This window comes from Pteronotus mesoamericanus, unplaced genomic scaffold, assembly GCF_021234165.1.
Source record: "Pteronotus mesoamericanus isolate MK-2021 breed Mesoamerican mustached bat unplaced genomic scaffold, CSHL_Meso_final scaffold_232, whole genome shotgun sequence".
In the NCBI taxonomy this organism is placed as follows: Eukaryota; Metazoa; Chordata; class Mammalia; order Chiroptera; family Mormoopidae; genus Pteronotus; species Pteronotus mesoamericanus.
Window position 1 is genome coordinate 5,642,105 of NW_026555311.1, and position 17,598 is coordinate 5,659,702.

General features: G+C 40.0%; 1 protein-coding gene across 1 annotated transcript in view; it reads left to right on the forward strand.

The window, feature by feature from the left end:
* The first annotated feature begins 1,162 nt into the window (after positions 1–1,162).
* The window catches only part of COL25A1 (collagen type XXV alpha 1 chain), a 481,906-nt gene continuing 465,470 nt past the window's right edge, over positions 1,163–17,598 (forward strand). The window contains exons 1-2 of the mRNA XM_054591568.1: positions 1,163–1,486; positions 2,510–2,579. Of these exons, the coding sequence (XP_054447543.1) occupies positions 1,190–1,486; positions 2,510–2,579 (367 nt within the window). The 5' untranslated portion in view covers positions 1,163–1,189. The remainder of the gene's footprint in view (positions 1,487–2,509; positions 2,580–17,598) is intronic.

Sequence of the window (17,598 nt, forward strand, 5' to 3'; positions counted from 1 at the left end):
GCTGCCCAGAGCGAGATCCCAAGAGCTTCCGCTGCTGCTTTTGAGTGAAGATCTGGAGAGCAAGAGCTTTCGGCTCTACTTCTTCCCGCTTGGAGGCCATTTCTCTAGATTTAACCTCGATAAAAAGAAAACATTGGGCAGAGTCAGTCTAAGCCACTGTCGCCACCTGGCCCACCGAAGACCCCACTTCGGCCCCTGGCCTAGGCTGGAGAAGTGGCCCTCGGGACGCTGAAGTTACTCGGAGGAGGGGGAGGGGCGTCAAGCTCCTCTCCAATCACTGCGTCAGCTCCAAGATTTGCATATTTTATGCTAATGAACCTCCCGCTCAGCTCCCCTGCCCCCTGGGAGGTACGGGCCCTAGCGGGCCAGGCGAAGGTGAATATATTAAGATAATAAGGCGGGCTTCCGCTGGGCACAGGAGGGGGCGCACTGCCTCGGGACCGCGGACCCAGGCCGCGCCAAGAGGGGGCGGGACGTCGACTCCGGGCGCGCGCACACTCTCACACACACACTCACACACGAGCATCTCGAAGTGTATTTAAGGCTCGCACGCGCGAGGCTGCGGAGATCCTTGGGGCAGCAGCGACTTGGGCTTCACTGTTCCTTCGCTTTTGCTCCTGGGTTATTCCGTTTCGTCTGTTCTTTGCCCCTCGGCTACCCTTTTTGCGCTGCGTTCCCCCTGCAGCTCTCCCACCTCTGTTCTTAGCCTTTTTTGCCTGCATCTGAGTCCAGGTGGGAAACAGTTGGCGTGAGGAAAAACACAGACTAGGTAGACATAAGGGGAACTAACAGAAACGCAACAGGTCCGCGTTGCGGGGCGAGGGGAGCGGCGGCCGCCGCAGCCCTCGCCCACTGTCCCCTGACCTCGGAATAGGTGTCTGTCCTTTAGGGGCCAGCAGAGCTATCCGGGTGGGTTTCATTCCGGTTTTCACCTTGTTGCCACCGGTCCCTAGACTGAGGGTGCTCTTCTCCCCCAGCTAAGAAGGGAGAAGGAGGCAAAGGACCGACGGTCTGCGACTGCTGGTCTCGGCACTGAAGAGAGAGGGGGTCCACCTCCACGCTCCCCTGCTCCCACTACGCCAACTAGTTATACAGCCGCGCGGACTGAACTTTGAAGGAATCGTCCTTTTTCTTTCCTTCTAAGATTGTTGGAAGTGATACAGGGTGGGAGGCAGCCGACCCCGCCACGATGCTGCTGAAGAAGCCTGCAGCCAAAGGAGGGGCCCGGGAGCCGGGCTCGGAGGATCCAAACCCCGCTGGGCAGCGTTGTGCCAGGACCGTACCCTCGTGCGCGGTCCTGGCGGCCCTCCTGTCAGCGGTGGCCGTGTTGTCTTGTCTGTACCTGGGGGTGAAAACCAAGGACCTCCAGGCGAGGATCGCTGCTCTCGAATCCACCAAAGGGGATCCTTCCATCCGTCTGCTTCCTGATTGCGTGGATCGGCTGAATGCAATGGTGCAAGAGAAAGTGGAGCGACTTCTGGCTCAGGTGTGAAAGGCTGGGGGTGTTTTGCACGTGGATAACATTTTGCACAGGCTTGATTCTGTGTATATGACCACCCTCTATCCTTACTGTCCTCATACTTGGTGTGGCTGTGTGTGCATATGCTAGGCGACCATCTCATTATAGCATATATTTGTATGTGCACATCCTTTGATATGATCCTTTCTCTGTGTATCATCTTCCCTTACTCTTCTGAATGCTTGCACGTTAAACATATATGGAGCTCTAAAGGACGGAAGAGTGGCATTTAATCTTTTTTTTTTGTTTTCCAAAATCTAATTGGAATCTTTCCCAATTTTGTGGAGAATATTCCTTGCAGAGATTACGTTATGTTCTCCCTATGTCCCAAGAAGGTTAGGACCACAGGTGTTAACAAATGGTAATCACTCTTGAAAGTAAAATAATCTTCCATGTGATTTCAAATCAGTCATTTTATACATTGAATATTCTCATATTAAATGTTTAAAAAGAAAATAGTAGCTTAATTTTTTTGTAAAAAGTGCTATTTGACTTGAGAGTCCAAAATAATCTATATTATATTACCAAAATCAGGGGTAGCTTTAGATGAGAGGAGATTTTCTGGAACTTGCTTTTCCAACACAGAGGCTGTTTGGCAGTAGCTGCAGCACAATAGGATAGGCAGTTGACCTTCATGTATAAAATATGGGCTGTTTTAAAACATAACTTACCTAGAACCACAACATGTTAGTGCCAGGTTTTTGCATTGACTGCATATGTTTGAGCAGAGGGAGAAGATGGTGGTAGTTGAACAACAGAAAAAGATGTTCTACAAGTCCAGCAGTCTTGATATCATGTCAAGGATCATTTTCTTTTTTTAGGGCTTGGGTACTGTTACCTTTTGACTAAAGTCCAAGCATGTATGTAAACTTTAGTCATGCAGGCTATCAAATGCTAGTGAATCAAGCATATGGCAAGAGAATCCCTAAAGAACCCATTTCTCTACAGTGCTACTGATAACTCTTAATGCCTTTTTTCCCCCACCTGCAGAGATCCTATGAACATATGGCGAAAATAAGAATCGCAAGAGAAGCACCTTCAGAATGCAACTGCCCAGCAGGTAAAATGGAACTTATTTAACAAGGTTGGCTTCTTAGCAGAGCATTTTAAAATAAAAGTCCTGTGTCTGTCAAGTCTACCTGTAATAATAGTAAAGAAAGAATGCAGACCCAACTTACTTTAATAAAATCAACATGTCTCAGTCAAAAGAATGGCAAATAAAGCCCCAAATATTATTTTAAGCAACATACTAAGGTCTGTTATAGAGGGCAAATGAGAGAGATAATCACCAGTGGAAAATATGGCAAGATGATGTACAAAGATGAAATTTATAGAGTCACGGATTGAAAAATACTGTTCAATTTAATTCAATTTTACTGTCTATGGGGAAAAGGACTGCAGAACACGTTAGATTCTGAATTCCCTGGTGGTGAATGTTGGATTAGTACAGGTTTCCGTTTGCTACTTTTGACATATGTTAGTAAACGACCTTAACTTCCTCTCCTGCTTTTATTCTTGTCTATCAAAAAAGGTTCTCCTGTCCTATAGCTAAAGGAAATTAGTAGTTCTTTATCTTCAGCTTCCCATTGCAAACTACTGCATTCTCAATGACCTCTCAGAAAAGGCTCTTAGATTTTTACCACTTTTTTTTCTGTGCAGCTTTAAGGTATTATATTAATGAAAGCATATTAATAGAAGGCTGGAAAAGAGATATTAATGAACGAAACCTATAGGTAATCATTAAATCTTCCATTGCAGACCTCTGAGGCTAGGGAGTCAGACATCTCTAGACCTAACAATTTAGGAGCCCTTGAAATATGTCTGTTGGAAAACATCTACTGAATTCAACTGATAAAAGCCATGAAAAACTCTCAGAAGTTGAGATACTTATTTCAGATAAATGTTGTTAATGCATTTATGAACATTCAGTTTCTTTTACCATCACTTAGGGAAGAGTGAGTCTTTTACATTTTCTGTAATGTTCAGTAACACGATGCTTAGATACTTATATATGAAAAGGCTACTTCCTGTATTTTTCCATATTCTGAGCTTTTTTTCCCTCATGATAACATAGCTAAACCAACTAAATGTTTAGAAATTTTAAATGTTAACTCTCAGTTGTACATCATAAAAGTTTTACTATTTATGTTCTGCTACATTGTTGACCATAATGGAGCTGTATTTTTTGTAAATGAAGCCCTTTCAATTGAGAAGATATATATATTAGGTAACAAGGAAATAAGTTAATGTTTGTTTTGACATCGTGGGCTTCATTCTTGGTTGTTTTAAGTTGCAAAAGACCTCAGAAGTCAGAAATTCAAGGAAAGCACTTTTCTAGGGCAGGGATTAACTCACAAAAATCTCATCAGTTTGGAAGGATTATTTAAATTCCCAAAACAGTTGGTATAAGACTTCACTGGTCATACCACTTGGAGTCCAGCATTTTCTCTATTCAGTACTCTTGTGAGCTGTGTGAAAAGTAGCCAGTGTTTAATTAATAGAATTCTTAGTGAACTGGGTAAAAAAGTAGAAGAGTGACAACCACATCACTGTGCTGTTTTTTGTTTTCTTTGTTTTTTTTTTGTTTTTAATTTAACTCCTTTATTATGTTTGATATAAGCTAGTTGTTGAGGTCTAATATGTAACCTGGAAGAAAGATATATTTAGAGTTTACCTTACATTATCTTAGAAGATCATTTTTCTTCTTAACACATTAATTGAATAAGAAATGGTGACTTCACAATAACAAACACATAAATAATAAATGGTGAATTCCTTGCTGTTTTGTTGGCCCTCCCTAATGGCTGCTTTACTTCCTTGCCACCACTAGAGCTCCACATTACATCAGTTTTCACCAGGTTACTTGAGAGGTAAATATTTGAAGGTGCACATTTCAATGCACAGAATCAGACAAGTTTCTTGCTGACAAATTGCTGCTTGTGGAATAATTAGATATCATCAAAATAAAGGCATTATGTTCAAAGTAGTGCCCTGGGAGAAAAATAGTTATTTTGAGTTATGGTCAATGAGTTATTGTTTTAGGGAGTGAATAGGGTAGCCAAGAGGATTAGAAAGGAGATACAGCACTTCCCACCTGGTTTGTTAGAGCCAGGGTTTGGCTCTAACCCTGGTTTGCAGTGACTAAAAGTTGTCACCCAGACATCTGTTTGTAGGGCAGAGTGAGACAAGTCTGTGACCTCAGTTCGCTCAGTTCCTGTGGACAGATGCCCACCCCTTGAAGTTGACACTCTTGTTGACAGTCTCCGTCACAGAGCCAAGGACTGGTAGCAAAGGATTAGTGCTGTGTTGTTTGTGTTCCCTTTAAGTGCTTTTGATGGAACTCAGTGTCAGTGAGGTTGATCCAGGAAGGCTACAAGGAAATCATAGGATTTACTGATTTTTAAAAATTTTTTTAAACACAGGAAGGAGCTTGTGTGAGAGAGGGATGAGAAAGAATATTATTGAATAGTTACTAATTATAAGGGAAGTGCTCTGTGATCTAATCGTCACAACAACCCTGAGAATTAAACATTAGTGATCTCATTTTATAGACTAGGAAACAGGACCCAGAAGGTGACTAACTTAACATACTAAAGGCAAGGTCAGGATTCATGCCCACATCTGGTACAATCAAAAAAGTCCAAAGTTTAGGGAGAAGTAGAGAATGACTACAGGTTCTGGAGCTGGACAGCTCTAGATTGAAGTCCTGGGTCTGCTACTAAATAACTGCAAACTTTGTCAAACAATTGAATTCTATGTTTCAGTTTCTCCATCTGCCAAAAGGTAGCTAATAATAATACATTCCTCGTAGGAAGATAATTTAAACAGTCTGGCATATTGGTGGCTATTCATTAGATAATAGCAATTACTGTTCTTTTTACTATATTATATGCTATTTAATTCTACTCTTCTCCATAGTGATACATGATAGAAGTGGGAAAACTGAGGTCTGGAGATGTATAACATGCTGAAAATCCAATGGCTAATGACAGCTTTTGGACTAGAGCATTATGCTTAATTAAACACAAATATGTATAGATCATTCATGCAGACACTCAGTCAAACAACTCATTATCTCAGTGCTGCATCAAGATATTTGCAAGAAAAATTTTTGAATTTGTAGGTAAACCATGGTTGAAGTAGATAAAACTTGGGCTTAAAAGAGTATGGGAATACTTAAAAATTTCTTTACAGTTTTGATACCAGGTGTTTACAAAAATAGTTTTAACTTTCTGACTCGTTTTTGCACTTATTTTTAACAGGTTTATTGAAGTAAAATTTACAGTAATTACCCATTTTAAGTGTATAATTTAAAGATTAAAAAAATGAATTTATGGAGTTGGGCAGTCATCACCACAATCCAATTTTAGATCACCTTGTCACCTCTGAAAATTCATGTTTACGTTTTTCGTGTGCTCAGAAGCTGTATTTTTAAATAGTTTCATGAAAAAAACACCCAAATAAAAAAAAAACACATTCAAATTGGAGCTCTGTTTAGCAGAATATTTGATTCAGCAGTAGCTGAACCATGGAAATTACGCTGGCATCTGTGGCTTGGCCTCTGTAAAACTTGATTCTCATATTTGTGAATAAATTGGCTTTTCATTCTGTCTGTAAAATTCCGTTTTGGGTTTTGTTCTTGGAGTCCTACTTAAAAGTATGTATAAACCAGGCATAGGTATTGGACGGTTTCTAATGTTCCAACTGATAAAGAACACTAGGAGCCAGGCAACCAATCAAATGATGTTTAGATGACAAAGGGCTCTGTGCCTTACTCATCAGTAGGGTTGTCTGCCCAGGGTATCAGGTGTAAGAACCTCTGTGATGGAATGGACCAAGAATGTGAATGGGCAATCAAGAATCCAGAATTCTAATCCTGGCTTTGTCATGAACACGTTACACAATCTGGGCAAGTCATTTCTAAGAATGACTTTTACTCAACTTTTATATCCCCCCGAAGGGATTGTTGGACTAGAATGATTTTGAAGGCCATTTGTCAATTCTCCAGGTATAAAGAACTTTCTGTGTGCTAAATACCATGCTAGGTATTTGGAATAAGCTGATGAACAGACAGACTTGGAATCTGTCCTCATGGAGCTTACATTTCAATGAGGATGACAGAAATTTATTTAAAATTGGCATGCATTTAAAGGTGCAGCAAGTGCAACCAAGAAAAAGAGTAGTGTGCTTTGGAGCATGTGACCAAAATTTCTTCTATGTTGTAAATACTAAGGATAACTCTTAAATTTTTCTCTGGGGAGAACCTAGAAATTCACAGTAGGATAAAATCATAACATGAGAAAATCTGGCTTCTGATTATAGATAAAGTTGTAGCAATGGATAAAAAGCCAATTGGCATACCCTTACTGGCTTTTGGCTTTCCAAGAACTTATGGTCAGGTGAAGGTGCAGGGATACCTGGTTTATCTACATTGATACCCACTGAAACACAAAAGTGGCTTTAACATATAAAGGTTAGCGGTAGATAGGATGGTAATTTATTATTTCAATTTCTCTTGAAAACAGTGATATTTGTGTTGAATAAGAGTCAAAACTTTTTGCCTGGTGGTACTGAATAGGACTTGGACCTTCGACATTCACTGATGATGATGAACTGTTGCACGGCTAGTCATCTGCATGGGGAGTGTAGCGAGAGAGAAAAAAGATAAACCTCATAACTTCTCAGGTCCCTATATACCCCCCAAGCCTATGAACATGATTGTATACAAAATAAGAATACATATAGGCAATTAAAGTTCGTTTGATTTATAAGTGTGAGTGATACTGCCTCCAGTGGCTGGTTTTGTGGCATCTTATCAATTTGAGGTGGATATGAATGTTAACTGTAGTTTTAAGGTTGTGCACCCTTTCCCATCATATGAGAAGACCTTGAACGTACCTTGCTAGCATAAATTACTCCTATAAAACATGCATTCCCTACTAACATGCTTTTTTTTCACTGTACTGTACATTATTTTCTAACCAGCCGTACACTGAATGGAAAGAGGACATCTAGTCAGGGCATGATTGTAGATTTTCAGTTATGTGAGGTAAAGAATCAGGTCTAGGGATGGAGAAGGGGGGCATTCTTTTATCAACAAGACTAGGCAAATGGAGGACTCATGGGGAAAACATGCCAGAATCAGGACTGTTTTTACAGCCCAGGGGGTATTTCCTGTTGCAGGGGAACCTCAAAAGACACTAATCAAAATAACATCTCTTTTTGTTATCTTGAGTGGAAACCATCCAAAACCTATTATGAAAAAGTGTTTTTATTTCATTCTTCCACTTGATAAATGTTACTTGGTGGTTTGTTGGAAGCTGAGAATTGAAAACAACGTATGAATCAGCCTGGCTTGCAGGCGGTAGCCCAGTGTGGAACTGCTAAACACAGAAGCTGCCCCACACTCCCTGGTTTGCCAAAAGGGGTGAAGGTCCATGCAGTGGGTTAATGCACCATCATATTTAACGCTTTTTTTTCAATCTGTGTTAGAAATGACTGTGGCATACCTGCATGCTGAATGCTTAGATGTGCATAGTTACTGTTTCATTGGGATGTATTCAGCAATCTTGCAATTAAAAACTATTTTAAAATTGACTTTACAAAAAGAGGAAAGGCACAAGAGTGGGAAGCAGAAATGGAAATCACTTGCAAATTAATTAAAATTGAGCTCTTTTCATTGACATAATATATTCCTTCAAATGACTATTTTGTAAGTCATTTAAATAACAAGATTCCTTGAAGAAATGCCAGCAGATGGCAGGCACCTTCCCTTTGTGATCGACCACAAGGAAGAGGAACGGAGCTGCGTAGTGGGACTTCCTCTGTTCTGCCAGCTCTTTATTAATGAAATAACTAGCTACCTTCTATTTCTTGACTTCTGCTTGCAATGGAAACGATTTATAGAGGAAGCAAGTAATTTCTTCCATCTATATTTGAAAGTTAGAATGTCCTTACAAACTTTAAGATATTTAGAACACTCTAGTACATTTCACATTTGTATTAGTCAAAAAGTTTATTTAGTTCACAGATAGGAACTTGAAGGTACTAGTCCAATAGCTAGAATTAATGAAATAAATTTAATCGAATTTACCAACTGGGGATTTTGTGCTTATGTTTTATAATTTCTCAAAATCAACAATCATTTGCAGTCACTAGGATGCTTTTGATATGATTTCATCTGGAGTCCCCGTTTCAATTTCACTTACCACATAATGTGATAGTTGAAATACGTTCTTTATTTTTCACATTGTGTTCCTTAGGCTGATTGCTTAGTTTGATTAGCCAGGAATGCCAAAAACTGTGTCTGTTCATTTGGATATGAATAATTTATATTTTAGGAGCTCTAGACTTCTGGATTACATACACAAAGTTTATAGTCAGCACATATTTACCCATAGTTTTCACATTTAGGCTAAGTGGCTAAGTAAATGATATGAATTGTAGCCAGTTCTAGTTTGTGCATTATGGTAATGTTGAGAGTAAGAACCTGTCTAACTAGAAGTAGCCTGGTCCTGGTAGGGATAGAGCCTATTTTTCCTTTCTTTCCAAAGACTTCACATATAAGGAGAGTAAAAGCAGGAGGAAGAAACTACAATATGCCCTATTCTCTGGAAATCAAATCTCTTACCATCATATTTGGTAAGCCTGGTGTTTTGGAATTCCTGCTCGAATGGAACTCTGGGTGATGGTTTGAGAGTCGAGGGATTCTCTATTATAGCTCTGTCTCCAGCAGCCTCTTTGGTTCTTGTGGCAGCTAATGGGAGGGAAAAACCTCATAGGAGTCTCTCCTTCAAGTCTATTTATAGGGCAAGAATGGTGTTCTTTTTGATTAAGACACTAGAATTAAATATACTTGGAAAATTGACATAATTCTTTTCCAGTGTTCCTGTATCTTTGGTCTGTTCTGGCAGTTATGAAAGGTAAGATGTTTGTATTACTCCTCTAGGAATTATGAAACTCCAGTTGATGTCTCCGGGGCTCCAGAATGCAGCTGGCATTTTTTAGTTGTGCATGGTACGATCGTAAGAGAAAACATTTCCCCAAATCACATACACAAAATAGCCTTTTGACTTGAAAGTCATGTTAGAAATGCTGGCAAATTCTAGGGCTTTGCCAGTGAACTTTGGAGTGCTATGGATTCTTTTTTTCTTTTTTTAACTGAAAGAATTAGGGCTCAAGGTCAGAGCTGATGAAGTCTGAATGGAAACAAGCTGTGAAATAACTGCCTTTCTGAGGATGGTTATCAACCTGGTTGGGGGTCCAGTGAGTTAAGTGGGTCTAGGATCAGGTGACTCTGGTGGGCACTCAGGCTAACTGCTAAGTGTTCTCATGGTACAATGTAATTGTATTCCACTTCCTGAGGGAGTGGTTAGGAGTCCATTCTACCAACCTCATTATGTGCTTCATGGCTGGGTTTCTCGTTTGTATCTGTGTATCTCTAGGGCTTATTAGAGTTCTCTACAGAAGATTCTCTATAGAAGTTCATAATAATCATAATGAGGATCTGTCAACTTGACTTGGTTGAGGACTTTTATTGTGGTTTATCTCTCTACACACACCAATATTCTTATCCACAAGCCCCCTTTTTTTAAAAATAACATTTTCTCTGAGGACTTTGTGAGCCAAAACATGTTAAAGCTAATGTAAATCTTGGAGATCAATTAGTTCGGGGTTTTTTCCCCAACATTTCCTAAAGAAGCTGAGCTTTTTAAAAAATGAAATCTTATGAGAAAACCCAGTATATGACATCGGATGCAGTGTTAGCTACACACTGATTGACCTTGGAGGTCGGAGGGGGCAGAGGCCAAAACCCTTTAAGCTCTTTCTTTCTGCTGCCCAACTCCCTTCCCCATGATGACCCTTGAGGTATTGCGAGAGAATCACAGGACTCTGTTAGAAAATTAAGACACTGTTAGCAAATAACTGAAAGGTCAGTTCCTAGCATGATCCCTACTCTCATATCTAGGGATGTGATATACTTGTCAACACTGAACTCATCTCCAAATTCTGTAACTGGAAGCATTACTAGGCATATTGAAAACAAAATTATTTATTAAAATGAGTATAATCTTGAAATGACTCTAATATAATATTGTTTTATAATGGGTTGTAATAGTCCAGCAGAGGAAATATAATAATAGTAGTAGCACCAAAAAGTTGGGAAAATGTACCATGCACCTGAGCATGGTACTGTTGAGCAGGAAATCAACTTCAGCCATTTTCTTAGTCATTTATTTTTTAAGCCTTCACATCACAATATAGTTCTTGTTCTCTTCTCACAGTTTTCTGTATTTTTAATTTTTTTCTTTTTTCTTTTTGCTTATTCTTTAATTCTAGATATTACTATCTAGAAATCCATTGCCTTTAAAATATATTTTTAAAACAATTGCTTTTTAGACTAACAGTTAATACTTAGATTGCAAAGTAGTATATGAAAAACATCTATCCACCAAAATGTATTATTTAGAGAAAATTTATATTGTGAGAAAGTTGTTATTAAAGATGTTTCTAAGATCTTTGAGACTTTTTTACTTGATTTGATTCTTAGTTGTGCTAAGCTGATGATGTTTATTTATTGAAATCTAAATTAGCTGTACAATGAGAATGTATGAATTGTGGATCTGTGTTTAAATAATAAGAGGAAAAATCTTAAGTAATTAACATTTTATCCCTATTGAAATTTATACACACACACATACATTTTATATATATATAAATCTCAGAGAGAAAGTATAAATTTGGGTACAATTATACTGTAACAAGTACTGCAAATGGAAATTTGGAAGACGATACTCTGCCTCCCATTGAAACAAATGTCCACTGTCATCAGCAATGCTATTTACTGTCTGAGTAGCGTCTTGTAGACTGAAGTTTCGTCAAGTGCAACACCTTCCTCAGCTGTCTTATTGGACAGATAATAGAATGACACAGCATCTGTAAATGTCATTGAGTTTTTTTGAGCAATTTAGTTTCTCCTTAATGCACAGTCTCAATCTATGGACTTCCAGGAAGTCTGGAAGAGGAAAATGACTTTTTAAAAAACCACTTTAGTTACTTTGCCTTTTGAGAAAAGACAATTATTAGTGAAGCAGCAAAGATAGGAAGGCTGACCAAGTATTGAAGGCTGGAAAGGTCATTTTTGCCAGCCAAAGCTACTGTAAGCTGCAAAACAGATTTAGTCAAGCAAACTGTGTCCCCTGAATTTACTTCCAAAACCCTCCAGACATGCTGACAACTTCCTCGGAGTTTAAGCAGCCAGCCTGACTGTATGGCTTAGTACTACTATACATGTTATGCATCTGGAAGTTTTTAATAAAAGAAAAGCTCTAACATTGAGACATTACATCTGTAAAGAAACCAGGGCTTTTATGTTCTTGTATATAGTTTCCTTCTGTGCAAAGTTATTTAATGCTCTACATTTTGGCTACTTCTGAGGATACTTTTCTGAATATTGGTTTGTTCACAATCAGGTTTGATATGAGGAATGCTATGTGTTGATGGTAAAATGTATGTTATCATTTTTGGAGTATTAAAACATTTAATTTATATTTATGGCAAAAAGTATCCTTGAATTGAGAGGTCTGAGGTATATTTTCTGTTCTCCGAGTGTGAGCCCAGGGCACGTTAGACACAGAATGTGTTTTATTCTTTTATGCCTCTATCTGCTTGACGTAAAACCCTTGCTTCCAGTAGGAAAAAGAAAATCTTCCAGGAGAAAGTCTAGGTAGAAAAATTTAATAATCAGTCACATTTATCCCTTGTGTATATGTATCTCATATAATATTTTTCTATATTTTCAATCTTTTCCAAGTCTTTACTTTTGTTTAATTGTAGTCACATACCACTAGCATTTTTTTGTTTCTAAATTATTTTTATTTTTTAATTACATTGACATACATTATTATATTAGCTTCAAGTGTACATTCCAGTGATTACACATTTTATATCTTACTAAGTGATTATTATCCTGATAAATCTTGCACCCATTTGATACCATAATAGTTATTAAAATATTATTAACTATATTCCCTATGCTGTACTTTACATCCTCGTAACTATTCTGTTGCTACTTATTTGTACTTCTTAATCCCTTCACCTTTTCACTCTTTCCGCCAACTCCCCTTTCATCTGGCAACCATCAGTTTGCTCTCTGTATCTATGAGTCTGTTTCTGTTCTGCTTGTTTATTTTGTTTTTAAATTCGGTTGTTGATAGATGTGTATGTATTGCCATTTTCTTGTTCATATTTTTGATCTTTTTTATTTTATTCTTTTTTTTAAAGAAGACTCTTTAACATTTCATACAATACTGGTTTGGCGGCGATGAACTGCTTCAGCTTTTTCTTGACTGGGAAATCTTCATCTGTCCTCCTATTCTAAGTGTTAGTTTTGCTGGATAGAATAATCGTGATTGTAGGTCCTTGCTTTTCATTACTTTGAATATTTCTTGCCAGTCCCCTCTGACCTGCAAAGTTTCTGTTGAGAAATTAGCTAACCGCCTTGTGGGAGCTCCCTTGTAGGTAATTAACTGCTTTTCTCTTGCTGCTTTTAAGATTCTCTCTTTGTCTTTAATCTTTTGCATTTTAATTATGTTGTGGCTTTGTGTGGGCCTGTTTGGGTTCAACTTGTTTGGGACTCTTCTATGCTTCTTAGACTTGTATGTCTATTTACTTCCGTAAGTTAAGGAAGTTTCCTGTAATTTTTTTCAAGTAGGTTTTCAATTTCTTGATCATTCTCTTCTCCTTCTGACACCCCCATGATGCCAGTGTTGGTATACTTGAGGGCTACTTACACTGTCCACATTTTCTTGGATTCTTTTTTCTTCTTGCTGTTCTTCTGGGTGTTTTTTGCTTCCTTGTATTCCAAATCACTGATTCGATTATCTGCTTCATCTACTCTACCACTAATTCCCTGTAAATTATTCTTCATTTTAGTTAGTGTATTCTTCATTTCTGATTGGTCTTTTTTCATGCTGTTCCTTGAGTATCCTTATAGGCAGTATTTTGAACTTTGCATCTGATAGATTGCTTGTCTCCATTTTGCTTTGTTCTTTTCTGGAGTTTTGTGTTCTTTCATTTGGACCATGTTTCTTTGTCTCCTCATTTTGGCAGCCTCCCTATGTTGGTTTCTATGTATTAAGTAGAGCCAATACATCTCCCAGGCTTGGCAGAATGGCCTAATGTAGTAAGTGTTCTATAGAGTCTAGTTGCACAGTCTCATTGATCACTCAATCTGGGCACTCAAGATATACTCCTTGTGTGGGCTGTATACACCCTCCTGTTGTAGTTGAGCCTTGATTGCTCTTGGAACATCAGTGGGAACGAATTACCCTCTGGCTGATCAGTTGCAAATACTGGCTGTGAACACTGACCACTGACCTCTGATCACCATGGAGGATCAGCTGTGAGGGGGCCCACCCCACATAGCAGGACTTACTTTAGCAGGCTCTGGTTCCTGCTGAGTCTGCCCCTTGAGGGTGTCACTTGTGGAGGTGGTTGGGTGGCGATGCTTTGATGTTATCTGAAGCTGTTCATTTGGTGCCCTGGCTCCAGGGCCTCCTGGTTGGTGCAGGCCAAGGACAGCCACTGCTTGTGTTTGGCCTGGGGCAACCTGGCATGAGCTACAATGTGATCGGCAGATAGATGCTACTTGTGCTGGGCTTGTAGGTGCCCAGCTGACTCCAAGCTGCAAAACCAATGCCAGTTGCTACTAGTGCCAGGGCTGGAGCCATGAGGCATGCTGAGGCCAGGTGCTGCTTGTTTGGGAAATTAGGAAAATCTGAAGCATGAGCCAAGACAGGCAGGACATTGTATGGGAAAGCCATTAGAAACAGCATGAATGGGCCTGAAAGTTGGGTGAGGTGGGGCCCAGGGAATCATCATGGCAGGGCAGACAGCATGAGCCACGTTGATGGAGTCTCAGATATAGTACCCATCTGCCAGCTCTGTGAGAGAAGGGCTCATCAAAGGAACAATGGCCTCTGTCTGCACTTCTGCCTACAAGAAAGCTGCCCCTCCAGCTCTCTTTCTGATGCTGGGTAATTTATTTCCTCCCCTTATGTCTGTGGTGCCTTTCAAGCTGCTGTCCCAGTACTGGAGCTCAGGGGGAGGGAGTCTGAGTAAGTCCATGTGTGGGCCCTTTAAGAGGAATGCCTGGGACTCCAGCTACCCTTGTTTCCCTCAGCCTCAATTCCCACTGATTTTTACAGCCAGGAATTATGGGAACTTCTCTTCCTGGCACTGGAACCGTGAGGTGGGGAAAATGATGTGGGGCTTGGATCCCTGGCTTCTCAGGGGGGACCTCTGCAGTTGAGATATCTCTCTCAATTTTTATCTGCCACATGTGGTTGGAACCAGCCTGTACTACATCTCTGCCCCTCCTACCTATCTCGAGGTAGCTTCTTCTTTAAGTCCCTAGTTGTAGGGCTTCCACTCAGCTAGAGTTCAGGTGGTTCTGAATGATTGTAGTTCTGTAGTTCAGTTGTAATTTTGATGTGTTTTTTGGAGGAGGCGAGTACCTCCATTTATGTATACTACCATCTTGCCCAGAAGTCCGCCATTAGTATTTTGAATATTGACATGGCATTCATAGTTATAGGATGTGATAATATTAAAAATATTTATTGAATGCTTGAAAAGCAAGAGTGAACAAAGTAAGCACATCCATAGACAGAGAAGTGACTCTCTGTTAGGCTCTCAATTAACAAGCATTGTCCTATGGTGGTGTCCTGTGTTTTGCTATCAATAGGTAGTTCCACTAATGTTAAAAAAAAGAGTTCCTGACCTTGCCCTTGTGTGTGTTTTTAAAAGATAGATCTATAGATTGATTGATTGATTGAGAGGTGGGAAGGGAGAAAGAAAGAGAGAGGGAGAGAAACATTAACATAAGAGTGAAACACTGATGGCTGCCTTCTGTTTGTGCCTTGACCAGGGGCCAAACCTGCAACCCAGGCATGTGCTCTGACTGGCAATTGAACTGGTGACCTTCAGCTTTGTTGGATGATGCCCAACTAACCGAGCCACGCCAGTCAGGGTGCTCTTGTGTTTTTTTGATACTATGTCCAGGCAGTTGCATTGTTTAAATAGGCCATATTTGCCTGGTCTGAGCATGTGTTTGCCTCCGGGATTTTGTGCTGCTATTTTGGCGATCTTGGCTTTGATTTCAGATACCTTATCTACTAGTTTGGCTTTTCCTTGGACACTTTCATCCAGTTCCTATTATGTTCATTCATACTTCTGACTACTTAATCTTAGTCAATACTTCTAAAAGTTATTTGTCTATTCTTGGCCAGTTATCTCTCCTGGTGGCCTGTGCCTTGTTTGATCTCTACCTCTAACGTTAGCTATGCAGAGTGTTCACTTTACTAGCACCTCAATCAGCTTAGCCATCCACTGCCCAGGTATATGGATACTCTTCTCTGCTCCTACCTGTTTTAGTTATTGCCACCTTTTGTCTGAGCCCATTTGGGTTTTGATAGATGAATGGTTGAATCTATATAATGGCCCTGCCTATATATCCTAGGAAGAGGACATGTTAGAATGGGGCTGAGGGTGGGTGAGGATACATTGAAACTACACAGTGATGGGTGGGCTTTGTAGGGAAATATTTACCTCCATTCAAAGCAGCTTATGTTCTGGTAGCCTCATATTACTAGGTAGAGGAGAGAGTTCATTATAAATATTAAAAAAGTTGGATATCAATATCTAAAAACTATGCACTGTGGGTGGTAATAGGCCTCTGGTGTTACCTAACTCAACTCTGGCAAAAGTTATAGAGTCATTTGTATTGTAGTCTTTAAAAAATCTTTCCATTCAATTAACTAATAAAACATTTATTGTGATTTACTATGGATGAGACTGTGTCCCATATGCCTTACTATTTAAAGAAATAAGTAGGCTGCTAAAATCTTGTGAAGGAATAGCAGTGTCAGATATGCAGACTGAAGATTATAAGAGAAGTAAAAGCTATAACAGTATAGCTTGTATCAACTATATCCAATTCTCATGGATTTAAAACTACAATGACAATATTTTGACTTCTGGCCAAGATGGAGGCATAGGTAGATACACTTTGCCTCCCTGCAAAACCAAAAAAGAGGATGACAACAACAAATTTAAAAACAAAAAATAACCAGAACTGAAAAACTGAACTGTATGGAAGTCCAAAAACCAAGGAGCTAAAGAAGAAACATTTATCCAAACTGGTAGGAGGGGCAGAGACAGGCACCTGAGGCAGAGAGGACGTGCGGCAAGGCGGTGGCTGGAGGCCCAGGCTGGTGAGGTGGTGGCTGGTAGACCAGGCGGTCCCACATTTGTGTGCGGATAAACCGAAGGAACAGTTGGGGAGAGAGACAGATCGCCCAACCCAGGGTTCCAGTGCAGGAAAAGAAGCCTCAAAATCTCTGACTGTAAAAACTCACGGGGGTTGCAGCAGCAAGAGAAACTCCCAGCTCACAGGAGAGTCCATTGGAGAGACCCAGGGGGTCCTAGAATGTACACAAACACACTCACCTGGGAATTAGCACTAGAAGGGCCCAATTTGCATGTAGGTTGTGGAGGAAGTGACTGAAAGCTGGTGGAGAGCCGAGCAAGAGGCATTGTTCCCTCTCGGACCCCTCCCCCACACACAGCATCACAATGCAGAGACCTGGGTTGCCCCACCCTGGCAAACACCTAAGTCTCCACCCCTTCCAACGTAACAGGTGCACTAAGGCAAAGAAATATGGCCCAAATGAAAGAACAGATCAAACCTCTAAAAATAGAACTAAGCAATGACCAGATAGCCAACCTATCAGAAGCACAGTTCAAAACACTGGTAATCTGGATGCTCACTGAATTGGTTGAGTATGGTCGCAAAATGGAAGGAAAAAGCAAAGGCTATGCAAAGTGAAATAAAGAGAAATATGCAGGGAACCAAGAGTAAAGGGAAGGAAACCGGGACTCAGATCAACAATTGGGAGCAGAAGGAAGAGATAAACATTCAACGAAAAGAGAATGAAGAAACAAGAATTCAAAAAAATGAGGAGAGGCTGAGGAACCGCTAGGACAACGTTAAGCATTCCAACATTGAATCATAGGGG